At 41.2% G+C, this 13737-nt stretch overlaps 2 protein-coding genes across 7 annotated transcripts in view; both read right to left on the minus strand.

Annotated features, from left to right (window-relative positions):
- LOC125768563 (calsyntenin-1) overlaps positions 1-9617 on the minus strand; it is an 85123-nt gene extending 75506 nt beyond the window's left edge. The window contains exons 1-2 of one of the 6 annotated variants that reach the window (XM_049436405.1): positions 9484-9617; positions 6856-7448 (exon numbers count right to left, since the gene is read on the minus strand). In XM_049436405.1, coding sequence (XP_049292362.1) covers positions 6856-6979 — 124 coding nt within the window. In that variant the 5' untranslated portion in view covers positions 6980-7448; positions 9484-9617. Of the gene's footprint in view, positions 1-6855; positions 7449-7550; positions 7741-9200; positions 9392-9435 lie in introns of those variants that run through there. The other 5 variants (XM_049436407.1, XM_049436406.1, XM_049436408.1 and 2 more) reach the window with 5 other exon arrangements.
- Positions 9618-9700: 83 nt separating this feature from the next.
- LOC125768567 (CWF19-like protein 1 homolog) lies at positions 9701-11733 on the minus strand. Its single transcript, XM_049436418.1, has 4 exons — positions 11633-11733; positions 11396-11562; positions 10903-11329; positions 9701-10836 (listed from the first exon to the last, which is right to left on the minus strand). The coding sequence occupies exons 1-4, from the start codon at positions 11650-11652 to the stop codon at positions 9870-9872; spliced, it is 1581 nt and encodes a 526-aa protein (XP_049292375.1). The 5' UTR covers positions 11653-11733; the 3' UTR covers positions 9701-9869.
- Positions 11734-13737: the final 2004 nt, after the last annotated feature.

Below are 13737 nucleotides of genomic sequence, written 5' to 3' on the forward strand. Positions count from 1 at the left end.
TCCGACTCTTTGGTACAACGGCCAAATAAGAAACGACGCGCCTGAAACAGTCATTGGCAGAACGTGACTAATCTGTGCCGCAACAACACATACATATGGTCCGGAGAGATTGGTTGCCAGTGATAATGTGCAACGGTTCTAAGGCACCCGGCTGACCTTCTTCTTAGTGGATCGATCGAACTTTAGCCTCTTCACTGGTAGAAGGATACATCGTATCGCAAGCCAAGGATAATTCAGATTCATCGTTACGATAGGGAACGTACGCAAACCCAGGCAGCAAGTGTAGCGAGCACTAGAGAATGCACCAGCAAATGCAAGCGGCATTTTGTCGGTTTTGTAATTGGTGAGGGTTGGCATTAATGCCAGAATAATTACCACTATCGCTGACGTGCAGCTTGCTATGCAGTTGTGGTATGCGCATTACTGCATCCTCAGGCTAGGGTTGGATTGATTGCAGTTAGCAACACGCTGGCGATGAAGAATTGGACTCTAGTAATGCGAAATTGATGCTTTGAGTTCGTGTACATAGATGGAAGCATTTCGGAGATTCATTTCATGTAAATGGTATGTTTTGAGGATATCTCCAGGTAAAAATTACTTGAAACTATACAAGCGTAACTTCGCAAAGAGTCCCAAAAATTTGTACACAAAACACAAAAGTTACTTTTGGGGAAATGTAGATTATTCAATACAAATAAATAAATAAAACGAAATACTTCATATGAATACTGAAGACCAAATATAAATAATCCTGGAAAAGAGATCAAGATCTTAAGACTTGACTTAAGATCTAATCTTTTTTTCACGCCAACACACAGCTTTTGACGTTGAGAGTATTTTGGAGCTTTCGATGACAGTATCTTAGACCCGTGAATATAATACCCACGAACGCGTAGGATGACTCTAACTGAATGTGACTTCCCTAAACATGGGCAACTTCAGTCCCGTCCCGACTAATAACAACTTTCCATAAACAGATGACCTTCTGAAAAAGCAGTTTCTCCGTTTCTGCATCAAAGATTTGTTTGGGAAGCGAGAAGCGATTTAAGCTAAGCTCCCGGGCAAGTCACCATTCTATTGTATTGGATAATATTGGCGAAGAATGATGAAAATATACGAGGCGTATTTCTTTTCCATTCCCCCCAGAACATAAAACACTCCCCAATAAGTGATTCGAGCATTTCCACCTTATGGAAAGACACAGATAACAACAGACCACATCGTGAATCATTTCCTTCACAGCGGGAAAACACCAGTCGACAACCGGCGAAAATCATCTTTATCGAATCAATAACTTTGCATTTAACAAAGCCAAAAAGAGATGGATAAAAACAGAAAGCACAGTGACCACTACGACGGGACAATATGCTACGAGCTTGATTTGCAAAGTACGGGACGGGTTCATTTGGCGTCGTTCAATCGGGCAGATCCTGTTTTTTTGGGGGGCGAAGGAAGTAAATAATAATGAGCGGTGACGATGGCGGGGTGCTCTGTGTACAGAACACAGATGGCAAAAGATCGTTGGGCGGCAATGTGCAGCCCTTTTTGGCTTTTTTTTTGTTTTAGTCTATGAATATTCAGCAGCCATCTGTTGGCTTACAAAGAAAGGAAAGACAGCAAAGGAACACCAAAGCCAGCCAGCTGTTCTGCAGCCGATGATCCCATTTCGGAATGGTTGTGCATGGCTTAGGGTTCAAAGTGTATTTCCCACTCTGATTCCTTCACACCAAGAATTCCGAAATACCAAATCCGACAGCGCAAATCATTTCGTGGGCAGAAAAAAAATATATGTGAAAAAACAAAACATTTCCGACTGAGCATAATAAGGTGGCGTTAAGATGGTGGTTCGAGCTTTGGGCAAAGGATTTGCCAGCCGGTGTTGTGTTTGTGTATCGTGCAATTTGATAATTTCAAACTGTTTTCTGCTGCAAGCTTCTACATCCAAAGCTAACGATGCACATAAAGATAAGAACTAGCAGGCCGAAGAAGAGAAGAAAAAAACAATCCTCGCGAAGCATTGCACTGTTGGCACGGCTTGGTAAAAGGGCATAACCAAAGGATGTAACGAAGCATATAGTCTGGTGCACGTTTCTACCACCAAGGATTGGTTCGGTTTTGGTCTTAATCCTCCGTACCTTCGTTACACTTTCCATTGGGTTTTCCACTCCCTCGTTCTTTTTGGTTCTGTTTTTTTTTTGTTATATTCTTGCTTCCATTACTATTGTTATTGCACGTTCTAAACTGCAATATCCTTTTATTTCGACTCGGTTTTCTTTTTTTGCTTTTTCCTAGCCCGAGCTTAAACTGGTTTTTGCCTACTGTACCGCACTAAGTGCTGCAGTAATCTTGCCAATGCAATTGCATTCAAATGAGGATTTTATCCAGGTCGGTACTTTTTGTGTGCGTTTTTCTTTTATTTTTTATTTTTCGAAACGCATTAAGATAAGCATTGAAAACTTAGTGCTTTCACATGACCGATCAAAAAAAGGAAATGTTTTCAAATTAGGTTAACGGTTAGATTTTCCATTTTCTTGCACATAATAAGCTATAAGATATAGTCATTAGTAATGTTGCAAGTAATAAAAGATAGGCATATGCTGTTTTGTTTAAATTATTGAGAATCTTTAATAGATACTTAAGCTGCTAACAGTGATTAAAAAGAGTTTTTGCAAATTATTGTTTATGTCAAATTTATTATAGGGAACTAAACGCCTGAAAGTATGCAATAAGTAATTTAATATTTTATCGCTTATAACCCGGGTTGGAGATTGTTTTAACTCTTTTTATAGTAAATTAAAGCAATTAAAAATATAACACAACTCCACAATTAATAATGCTACTTGAAGCGAAGTATTATTTATTTTGAACTGCCAAAGAACTGAACAATGAAATTAAGCAATATAATTGAAAACACAACCGATACGAACGCATGAGAGCAATAAAAGTACATACCATAAATGAGCAAATACGACCGAGAGTATCAATGACTATACCTTGAAGTCCTTGAAAGTTTAAGCAAACAAAAAAAAGGTACATTCATCAAACCATGCGTCACCGATCACACGAGAATGTTTCGGGCAAACAGAAAATCGGCGTAGATAAAAGCAATGGGTCGGTGGTGTGTCTAAGGTGTTACGCTGCTGCAACCACCACATGATGGCATGCATTTAAAACCACCTTATAGAGTCATCCACAGAAATGTCGTGAAGTGAATGCAAACGAACCTCCTGCTCTATCTTAAATTCCACACCCAAGATCTTTCCTTGCTGCGTGTAAATAGGATCGCTCAAATGTGGAAGTGTACAGCTCGTACAATGATCGCACAAGGGATGCAAATCTCTTAGCGACTGAGCTAAACAAACTGGGGAAGGTATTGTTCCTTTGCAGTGTTACTTTGCGAGAGAAGCTTTATAAAACAAGCAACAAGTACACAGCGAAATATCACACCTCCTCAACACATGGGTTTAATTTGTCGGATTATTTGTTTTGTGAACTGCAGCAATATGTACAGTTTGGCAGGCTCAAATGATCTTTGACGAAATGAGTCATATGCAAGACAAAATTAACTTCAAAACATTCCTTAAGTGCCAAACAAAAAAGAGAATAATTTATGAAAACTTTAAAGCATAATTTAAATAGTTTAATGTTATATACATACAATTTTGCTACTATATTTTACAAAGTAACAACCTTTAAGTAACATGTGCAATAAAAGCATGGATTTCGCACCGATTCGCCCATAAACGTTTCAAAGCCATAAAACACAAACCACCCATCCAACTTGAAAACCTGGCAGTTACTTGTTGAGAGTCTCGGCCATTATATACGAAGCTTTTGGGGGGAGGGGTTGATATTGCGATGAATATATACACCGTTTTGCCGTTTCTCAGAAGTAATCCATTCCATCATCAGTGCACAAGCACAGCAAAGGCCAACCGCGACTCAATCACGAATGAGGAGTCATCATCCACCAAGAGATGATCGTCAGATCTCCGGGAACCAACCAAATACGTTTCCCTCCTGACGCGGATGGGATTGCGTGGGCGAATGAATTCAAGTGAGCTTTTAGCATACGGTGTGTACATATTGAAGACGATTGAAGCTGGCAAAGACACACACATACAATACAATCAATCGAGAAATCGAAAGGAATCCCTCCCGGGGGGGTTTTGCGCCGTTCGATGTTTGAAGTAGAAATTCGAAATGAGGCGACTTGAGGAGGACGAGAAACCCGGGAGGTATAACACACAATAGCGTAATGCTAAGGATCCATTGTTTGACTCTCTTGGTTGCCACTTGGTCACGGCGGTGGAGGACAGGACAGGAGAGATCGTATAGATGCAATTTATGCTTCTTTGGTGGATTAATAATGAGACCCGTGTTTCGTGACCCGATCACGACGTGCCTTTCTGCATACATACACACACACACATACACAAACGAAAATCGTTTTGGGGGGATGGATGTGTTCGGTGAAGCGTAAAACTGGGTCGTCTTTCGGTGCTAATCCTGATTGCGGTAAGATTTATCGCCGTGCAACTATCAAAAGGTTAAACTTTGGACGGGATTGCCGCTTTTGCCTGCTCAGCATAATAACTATCCTTTTGCATAGAAGGAATCATAATTACACGGCATTGTGAATAATTGTTTAATGTTGGAGAAGCGAAAAGAAATGACAAGCGAAGCTCGTTTTACACATCATTGCCTGGTGGGCGGAACGTAGGAACTGGGACACACCATATGGATCGATATACACGATGCAATTTGCTCGACAATTTGGAATGGTAGGTTTTCATCGGTTTACACAATAAGTGAAGACATACCAGTTCAAAGCATAAACATTTTGAATGGTCTATTATGTTCCATATTTAACACTGGACAAACCAATATCAAAAGATAATTTGAACATGGACAGGAAAATATTATCTTACTGTGTAAAACAAGGATTTTTAGTTTACTAACTGTCTTCTTCTTGCCTTTAACGACCTTACAGGTCACGCCGGCCATTTCTGGCTTACTAGACTTTTTTTTTATCACATAGCCGTATAGTTTGTCCTTGCTACGGGGGGACGGTCCGGATGAGATTTGAACCCGTTCCTGCCGTGTGGACTGGCGCCGTTTATCACATACACCACCAGCGCGCCCCATTTAGTAACTGTAGTATTTGGAATAATAATATGCCACTGGAATAAAGCACCCCTTACTGCTAGGTAAGGACATGCACAAACTCGACATAAAGAGCTTTTGGTACTTGGACAAGGTTTTGAAATATTCAACGACCCCCGCTGCCCTCATTCGTTTTATTTTATGAACAAGCAGCAATCTTTTATTTTCTATTTCGGTGTACTGCATGACGATGAGTAAAAGTGGAAGAACAAATGAACAAATGATGCAAAACAACAATCACACGAAAGAAAAGAGCATTCACATAAAAAAGCATAAAAGAAAGAAGAAAAAGAAAGTAACATCAACACTAGGAAATGGTAGGTCTTAGGTAGACGTATTTCGAGACTATTTCTTTCTTGGGGAGCCCCTTTAGCCCTTCTAACACTGCGCTATAGCGGGTGGAATTTCAATTTGGTTGACTGAATTTAGATTGAGAATAAATAGCACAACGGGCATTCACTGTCGACTGTGTCACATACGCCGCACCGGGTGTGAGTGACACTATAATGGAGCGTTCTGGCCATGTCATGTTGTTTTCTTTTTCTCATCCGATTTAAAAAGCAAAAGCAAAAAAAAATAGACACTCTCTGTTTCACTTGCGAGACGGGGAAAAAATGGACGGAACAAAAATCAAAATTTTACAAAACGCAAGACATCTACCGGCTCCACCATTCACGGGGCTGTCAACGTACTGTCAGGCGTAGTTAGATGTGGGTTGCAATATGATGAGATAAGGGAAATAAAATTATATTTCCAGCTTTAACACACATCAACACTAAACGGCAAGTGGTGCAATAGTGGACAAGCAGTATTAGCGACAGAAGGAAACAGTGATGGTGATAAGTGATAAGAGTTAGGAGCTGTAGCACTTGACCAGATATCATACACGTGAAAAGTGGTTTCACACTTGAAACAAGGAAGACCCAGTGTTACATATTAAATAATGATCATTTTATCTCAACGGCAACAGTTTTTTGTTGTTGTTGAAAGATTTATGGCGGGTACCGGTGTATCAAAGTTGCTTGTAAAATAATTCCTTTCCTCCATTCTACACACAGCTTTTCGCAGTAAAGTTCAACATCTCCCACTAACGTCAAATGCAAATTCATGGAACAACTTAAGCGTAATGAGCAACTTATGTTACAGGAGTGCGAAGGGGGTGGTTGACAGGGCGAAAGAAGAAGGCTGTCGGGTAAGGCTAGTGCCCTCTTATAGCAAAGGTAACACGTAGCATCAGCTGCTACACCGTTGTTGCACCTTAATGAGATGGTTTTGCTTTCAATATCTCGTCGAAATGAAGACACCCGCATCCCCTGCATGATATTGCCTTTGCTGCTCGGTGGTAATGAAAGAATCTTAATTGCGATGAAATTGCTTCTTATTGGAGAACGGTGAAAATGTATTTGTTAATGCTATAAATATGAAACATAATTTGGCTACTTTACTTAATTAAAACGATTCGTAATGAATTTCTAACGAAGGATTTCAAACGAGGCAAATAACTAACTGGAGCGATATCATTGCTCTCGTTCGTCTTCTTAGCCGAATTGCTGAATAGCAATAAAAGCTGAAGCACGCATTTCCAACCCGATCGTCCTGAGTTCAAATCTTACTTCAAGATTTCCAAGTACCACATTTCCACATTTCCAAGTAATTTAAAAATTAAATGTTACACACTTTTACACTTACCTCTTGAATCGTAGTAGTCGTCCTCATCTTCATACTTTTCGCCCTTCACCTGATGATGGCCATGGAAACTGCTGCTAGCAACCAGCACCAGCAGCGTAAGGAGAAATCCCTTTGCCGGCATCATTGTGTTGCGAGAGCCGTGCGGGCACCAACTAACACACACACACACAAACACCAATGCTTCTTATACGAAGCAAAACACGTTCGACACCACTCCTACGCGGCGCTACACAAAGGAATCAAATATCTTGGACGGTTCCCACTGGGACTGTCGTCTGGTATTACTGTACTATATGCGATAATTTCCCCCGTTGTTTACTTGCAATAGCTGCAAGTAACTAAATCAACAATATGAACAACACTACACAATATACTTCGACACACACACACTCGCACTCTCTTTCCCTCAGCAGTACGCACCCTTTATTCCATGCTTGGGGATAGGGCCAGTGGGAAATCTATTCCCACACAATTGAACGAGATTTCCGGCACTGGCTGGCTTGATGGATCCTTCTTCTTATCCGGCCTTTAAACCTTAAGGAAAGCACAAATTCTCACACTTTTATTCCACGTGCACGCATACACAAAACGCACTAGAAGATAAAAAAAAGGATTTTAATCAGGAAAAGTACACAAAACACAACGGAGGCGAGGAAATTCCTTTAGCTTGAGAGATAAAATACACACACACATACACGCAAACAAAGCTCACTCTGGCAATAATTCAGCAGTAGTGTGAGATGCGTCTGTTTCTCAATTCATTCCCGAAACAAAAACAAGCCCAAACACAATGAACACAACACACATCAAAGCAAAACAACATCACTATGTGTGCCGTGTGCGCTTGGTAATGTATGCAATCCTTTTTCCTTGCCACAGCATAAAGTTTTGACGAGTGCGTTCGCACACACGCACGGACACACGGTGAAAACAGGACGAACTACGGATAAGGGATGGTATTGCACGAACACTAAGGTAAATGGAACCCGCAATACAAACACTACCAACAGCAGAAATGTATGTATCACAATGAAGCAGGTGAATTTGATGGCGTAGAATCCTTGAAGCATTGCTCGATGTCCTTTCACCGCAAAGGTGTGCACTTCCTTTCATCGATATTCGTTTGAAACTTTAGAAATCTAGCAACCGATGTCACAATGTACGTTTCATCAGCAGCATGCAAGTTTCTGCTGCAAGCGTTGTTTGACGTAAGTTTTGACTTAACATAATAAACACCATATAGAAAGTCTGTGGCACGCACCCAACTTTTTGATTGTTTTCAACCAAACACACAGCCATTTGTGTTAGTGTTGGTGCGCGCACCCTTCCAATCAGACAGAGTTATAAATTGCTCCTCAACTGCAAAATGCTCCACTATTTCATGCAGTATTTCGCAACTACCACAGCAGTAGAGTGCATTTTCTTAGCTTACACTTCCACCCTTTTTCGTAAAACAGGTTTGGTTCACGGGAAGGAGGAGGCTAAGAAAAAAAAACAACCTTTCGATGAAGCAAACCGCGCGCTGTTGGATAAACCAGCCCAACAAGGCAGCCTCTGACATTCTAACGGGAAACAAGATGCTCAATAAGAGGAGCTTTCTGATGTTAAGAGCTTGCTTTCACTTGTTCAAATTGATTTATTTAATATTGGGTAGCTTCTTTAATTTGTAGAAAATAAAAAAAAAACAGAACCAAATCATGCACGCACGAACGCACCTGTGAGCGTCATTTTAGGTGGAAGGGGAAAGGTTGACTTCATCTCAAGAAACAAAACAAGTGTGTATGCTTGCGTTGACCTAGAGTGCGTGTATCAGGTGCCGCGTTCCGTAAGGTTACGCACACCTGAATAGATTGTACAAGTGCACCGCCGAGAAGGATTTCGAAAGGAAAATACCATCCCCTAATGTTGAATTCTTTGCTTTGTTTTCTCTCTGTGCAAAGAGTTGTGAATAGCCGGAAGTGGAAAGGAACTAATGCGAAACATCAACAACATGAGGCAAGAAGAGTTAAACGAGAAGTAAAAAACAACCCCGAAACAACACAATTTGCTGCTGCTGCTGCTGATGAGTCACACGTCTAGAACTAAAACGCACACAGCCAGGATAACACACGGGGTTTCACACACGCACATTCGATACAATCGGTTTTTGTTTTTTTCTCTCCCCCCGCTTGCTCTTCCCTTTACACTTCTCCCATCTTCACCACCTTTTGTTTTGGGGGGTGGTTTATGCAGTCACCCCTATCGCTCACACAACATCGAAACCCCCCACACCCGCACCGTATGGTCGTGCTCGTGTCGTTTTTGCCTGGCTGTGAGTTATGGGTTTCACGCGTTAAAATTCACACCTCGCACACGTTCGCACCTGTGTGAAGCTGCACACTGTATTTTCAATTTTCCGAAGCACCCACCGCGGCTTTCCACACTATGTGTGACACCTTTCGCAGCACGACGAGAACGCGTCAGCGCGACGAAAACTCCGTACCGATTTTGCACGGGAAATGGCTCGGCGAACTGTGTTGTACGGCAAACACCCGTTGTGCACCACCACCACAGTACGCACGCGTGAATTTTCCCACTTACGCGCACACGTATAATGTTGCTGTGCACTCCCCAACCTTCCTCCCTTACCAGCAGTTGGGTGACGGATTTTCGACAATTTTCTCCGGCAAAGCAGCAGCACGGCGAAGTGTATGTGAGCTGCGTAAAATCTTAAAACCGAATGAAAAAACAAGAAAATGCGTTTGGACGTGTTTCCGGATATTCGAAGCGGCACGGTTTATCGAGAAAAGCTACATTGACAATAGGGGTTGCTTGGAACATAAAGGGAAAGGCCAATACATAACACTTACCCCCGGCGGCCATGTTGAATTTTATTTCAATGCTTTGTGATCGTTTTTTTAATTTTTAAACAACTATACTTGTGGAAATTTTCCACACATAATAGAAGAAAAGTTGCAAAACCGCACCATTTTTTTTACAAAATCTATTTTTTCATTATATCTCACTCGAATTCATTAAACCGTGAAGTCGTAAGGTTTGAAACTTTCGCGAAAGTTTTTCACCATTTCGTCCTCTTCCTCCTTCGTGCAGTTGCACTGCCGCCAGTCCGCTTTCTCTTCACAGTTCAGCAAATTGTCCGCACATATCACTTCTCGTCCGAAGTGCAGCGGAAATCCTTTCATTTGGCGCGTCAACATGACCGTTCCGTCGGGAAGTTCTGCCACGAAATAGGGTCCCCTTTCCGGCAGATCGCTAGGAGCATTGAGCGTCGGTACCTTCTCCAACTGTACACTGTACTCTTCACCCTTATCTTCCAGCACGTGCTGTATCTTCCACGCCACGTTCTCATCGATACCGATGGCATTGATTTGCAGGTGGCCCGTTTTGAAGTTACGTTCATAGAAGAATACTTTCTGATCTCGATCCACATAAAACTGTGCGAGCGCTTGTTTAAAGCGTACCAATTCGGTCCATTGCGCCTCAGAGAGTAGTGCCGCACATTGGATGTGTGTGATGGAGAGAATTAGGATATGTGTTTCGCTAATTGGTCCCTTCGCTAGTGCTAGATAAAAATGGTCTCCAACCGATATTATCAAGTGTTTCTCGATACTACCGGCAGACAGACAAAACCAACACTTTTCCTGATCGAATGTTGGTGGTCTGGCACGCTTCTGACCCTGGTTGGGATCATTGCTTCGTCGCTTGTTTCGCCGATTATCATCGTACGTGTTCATATCGTAAAAGTATTGATCGTCTTTCTTCTCAGCCGTGGCACCTTGGCTTTCTGTAAGCAGCGATAGACCCGAATAGGGGGAAGGAATTTCGTCGGTAGTTTTCTGTATCAATTCCAACACACGCATCTTTTCTACTGGCGTTATGTTCAAGGCGTAAATGTGTTTCTTCTTTTCCGGATTTCCGAAGCTGGCCAATCCAACAAAACGAGTAGCCAGTTCCATCTGAGTGTTTTTGTCCGGCAGATTTCTGAAAGCGAAAGATAATATACAAATGATAACATATTTGTATGGAACGATTGCAATTCCCACTTACCGGTAGGGTGGTGATTCGTAAAATTCATCATTTAATCCACAAAAGTGGTAGCGCGGTTTTACAGCATTCGCTAGCCACGAAACCAGTTTGGAGCTATCTTTCACATTTTCCTGCATACCAAAGGGCCACTGCGTTGTTAGCAGGATGTCAATGCCTCTGAAATCTCCCAGATTAGCCTTGCTGGCTAAACATGAATCACGAACAGCAATAGCATCAGCTTTACCGTAACTCCACTCATTGTTATCAGTGGATTCCTCTGAGCTTTCGATGCCACTGAGGTAAGCAATTTTAAGACCACCAGATGTTGTATAAACACCACGCTTCCCTAGGTAGCTAAGATTTGTACATATGTCTCCATCATCGGTATCCGCATAGTATTGAGCGAGTTCCTTCCGAGTAGGACCAAGTATGTACACCGGTGCAGCAACTACAACAGCAACGGAAACAATGAATTTTCTCTTATTCTGCTATCGTACATTCAGGAAACTGTTACCTGTTTTTGTATTCCTTTTATACTCCTCTAATATTTCCATTTCGGGATTGGAGCCGAAAAAATCACCAACGCATAATACCAAATCGAATGGTCCGCTCTTCTTGTTTACGTTTTCAATGCGCGCGAAAAACGCCTTAAGTTTCCCACGTACATCGCCACATACCAGCCTTTGAAAAGATGTTTGAAAATAAGCGTTTGCGCTTCCCTAGTGTAATGTACAATATATCATCAACTTACAGCTTTAATTTCTGCTCCATTCTGGTAAAATTGTCTCGAATACAAGCGGTTCGTTATCGCGATCACAACAAAATCAGAAATGTATTGACATCCCGTTCGGTTGCTGCTAATGTAATTGCTTGAATACACTGCACGTTATAAAACTTTCTTGCAATTCAAGGTTCGTAAAAGTTATTATTTGAAAATAACGACAACACCACGTGCTTTTTTATTGATTTCAAATACAGTTAAATTTTTCAATCATTTACTTTCTAATACTACAAAAAGTATCTAAATCAGGTATTCAAAGCATTGTTTGTAATCTGTTGTACAACTAACCCTATTCATAGCCAACATGTTCAGTTTCCCCTATTGTTGGTTCTACCGTAGCCGGGGAAGTATAATCGTAGCTAAAAGACGTTCGGTAATCTATTGCATGTGCTTTAAACATATAATTACAAGGATATTCCATCGTAAAATGAAACTTTAAAGTAGGCTTAGTTCCGCTGGTCGGTTCATCTGGTAAATCTTGCCATTTGGTGAACTGGAACGCATATCCTAGCATCTCCAAGTACCCGTTTATGCTTAACCTTTGTCCATTGCACACAATTTCTCCATCTTTGTCTGTTGTGCAATTGATTTCTATTGCTTCGTTATTACTTGTGGTGTTTTCATTAACATAATTTGAGGCTTCTGTCGTTTGCTGAACGTAAGTTTGATCACCAATAGTGCTTTGATTATAATTAGAGACAGAATCCTCCGGAGTATACGTGTTGTTAGATGTTTTGTCATCCCGACACGCGGCAGTGTTACAAGAAAGCAGTTCACAATCCGATCCTTCATATGGTTCTATAGTGGAAGAATCGTATTGCGATTCACTTGTAGGATAATGATCAGGCCATTCCGTAATTCCATCTTGAGCGTCATATAGATCATCGTATGATTCACTTGCATACATATCACTCGTCTCGGGTTGATTCGTTGTCAGTGGGGTTTTGGTAGTACGTACCCGTCCAGGAATGTTCCAAGCACCATCATCCCATTCCATTTCATCATAGCCAGGGCGAGGCTTTATTTTCTCGGAGGTTATATTGTAGGTTTTTGTCGTACTCTCGTCATTAGTCGAACCATATATGTCAGGTTCGGTACTGGACGGATATGAGCCATCTTCACCAATGGTCTGAGTTGATGAGTTCTGACGCTCATCGCCATATGGTGGAGTTGAGTAGTAATTCCCTTCTACCGTTTCCAACGCATATGGCGCTTCAGAAGGATCATTTTCATTCGATTCGTTCAGATAATCATAATCGGGAGTATCGGCATTTATAATCATTTCATCCTTACCATACGTTACTGCTGCTTCAGTAGTAGAGTAGCTGGCACTTGTTTCGCGTACTAGTGACTCCGCTTCCTCTACGTAAAGAGATTGGGTCGTATCGTAGTACATCGGAATGCTGGATGTAATCTTCGTATTGATAGCACTGATTACTGTCGTAGGCAATGGATTTAAGGTGCTGGAATCAATATTATGTTGCTGCTTATAGTTTTCTATTATTCGTTCATGTGGAATATAATCACAGCATTGCAAATGTTCTGGTACACAAATTTCCTTCTCGATGTTGTAATACATATTGTAAGGACACCTGTAGAATGATCAAAACATATTTTAATAGTGTTGCGATCAATACAATATTCTGTTGAAGTGACTTACTCATATCGAATTTGATAGAACGATCCATCAATATTGGGCACACAGCGATAATACAGCATACAATCCTTTGCCGTACGAAACTGGCCATACATGTGACACTCAGGGAAATAATCTTTGCTAAAGTTGTGTAAAATTTCCTCCTTGAATTGAAGTTTAAATACAGATATTAAAATTGTGCTTAACGTTGTTTTACCAGTAATCACTTGCCTGCGCTTCATAACACTTGCTAGATGATGAACACTTTTGTAGATCAGGATGGAAAAAAGTTCCCGCAGGACACTGATAAACGTACTGGTGAAAATTGTAGTTATGTTCTGAACATTTAAAGTAAAAAGAACAATTTGATGGTATTGGAAACAGTCCTGGAAAAAGGGAAATTTTATTTAGAATAAACGAATACATTCAACTGAATCGT

This window comes from Anopheles funestus, chromosome 3RL (assembly GCF_943734845.2).
Source record: "Anopheles funestus chromosome 3RL, idAnoFuneDA-416_04, whole genome shotgun sequence".
NCBI lineage: Eukaryota > Metazoa > Arthropoda > Insecta > Diptera > Culicidae > Anopheles > Anopheles funestus.

What these genes read in the sequence shown, in the direction of transcription:
- LOC125768567 (XM_049436418.1), bottom strand. Translation starts at nt 11,652, where the DNA reads ATGGAGCAGAAATTAAAGCT. An exon ending in ATGGAGCAGAAATTAAAGCT is followed by an intron (nt 11,563 to 11,632) that starts GTAAGTTGATGA and finishes ATCTTTTCAAAG; the next exon opens with GCTGGTATGTGGCGATGTAC. An exon ending in TAAAAGGAATACAAAAACAG is followed by an intron (nt 11,330 to 11,395) that starts GTAACAGTTTCC and finishes TTGCTGTTGTAG; the next exon opens with TTGCTGCACCGGTGTACATA.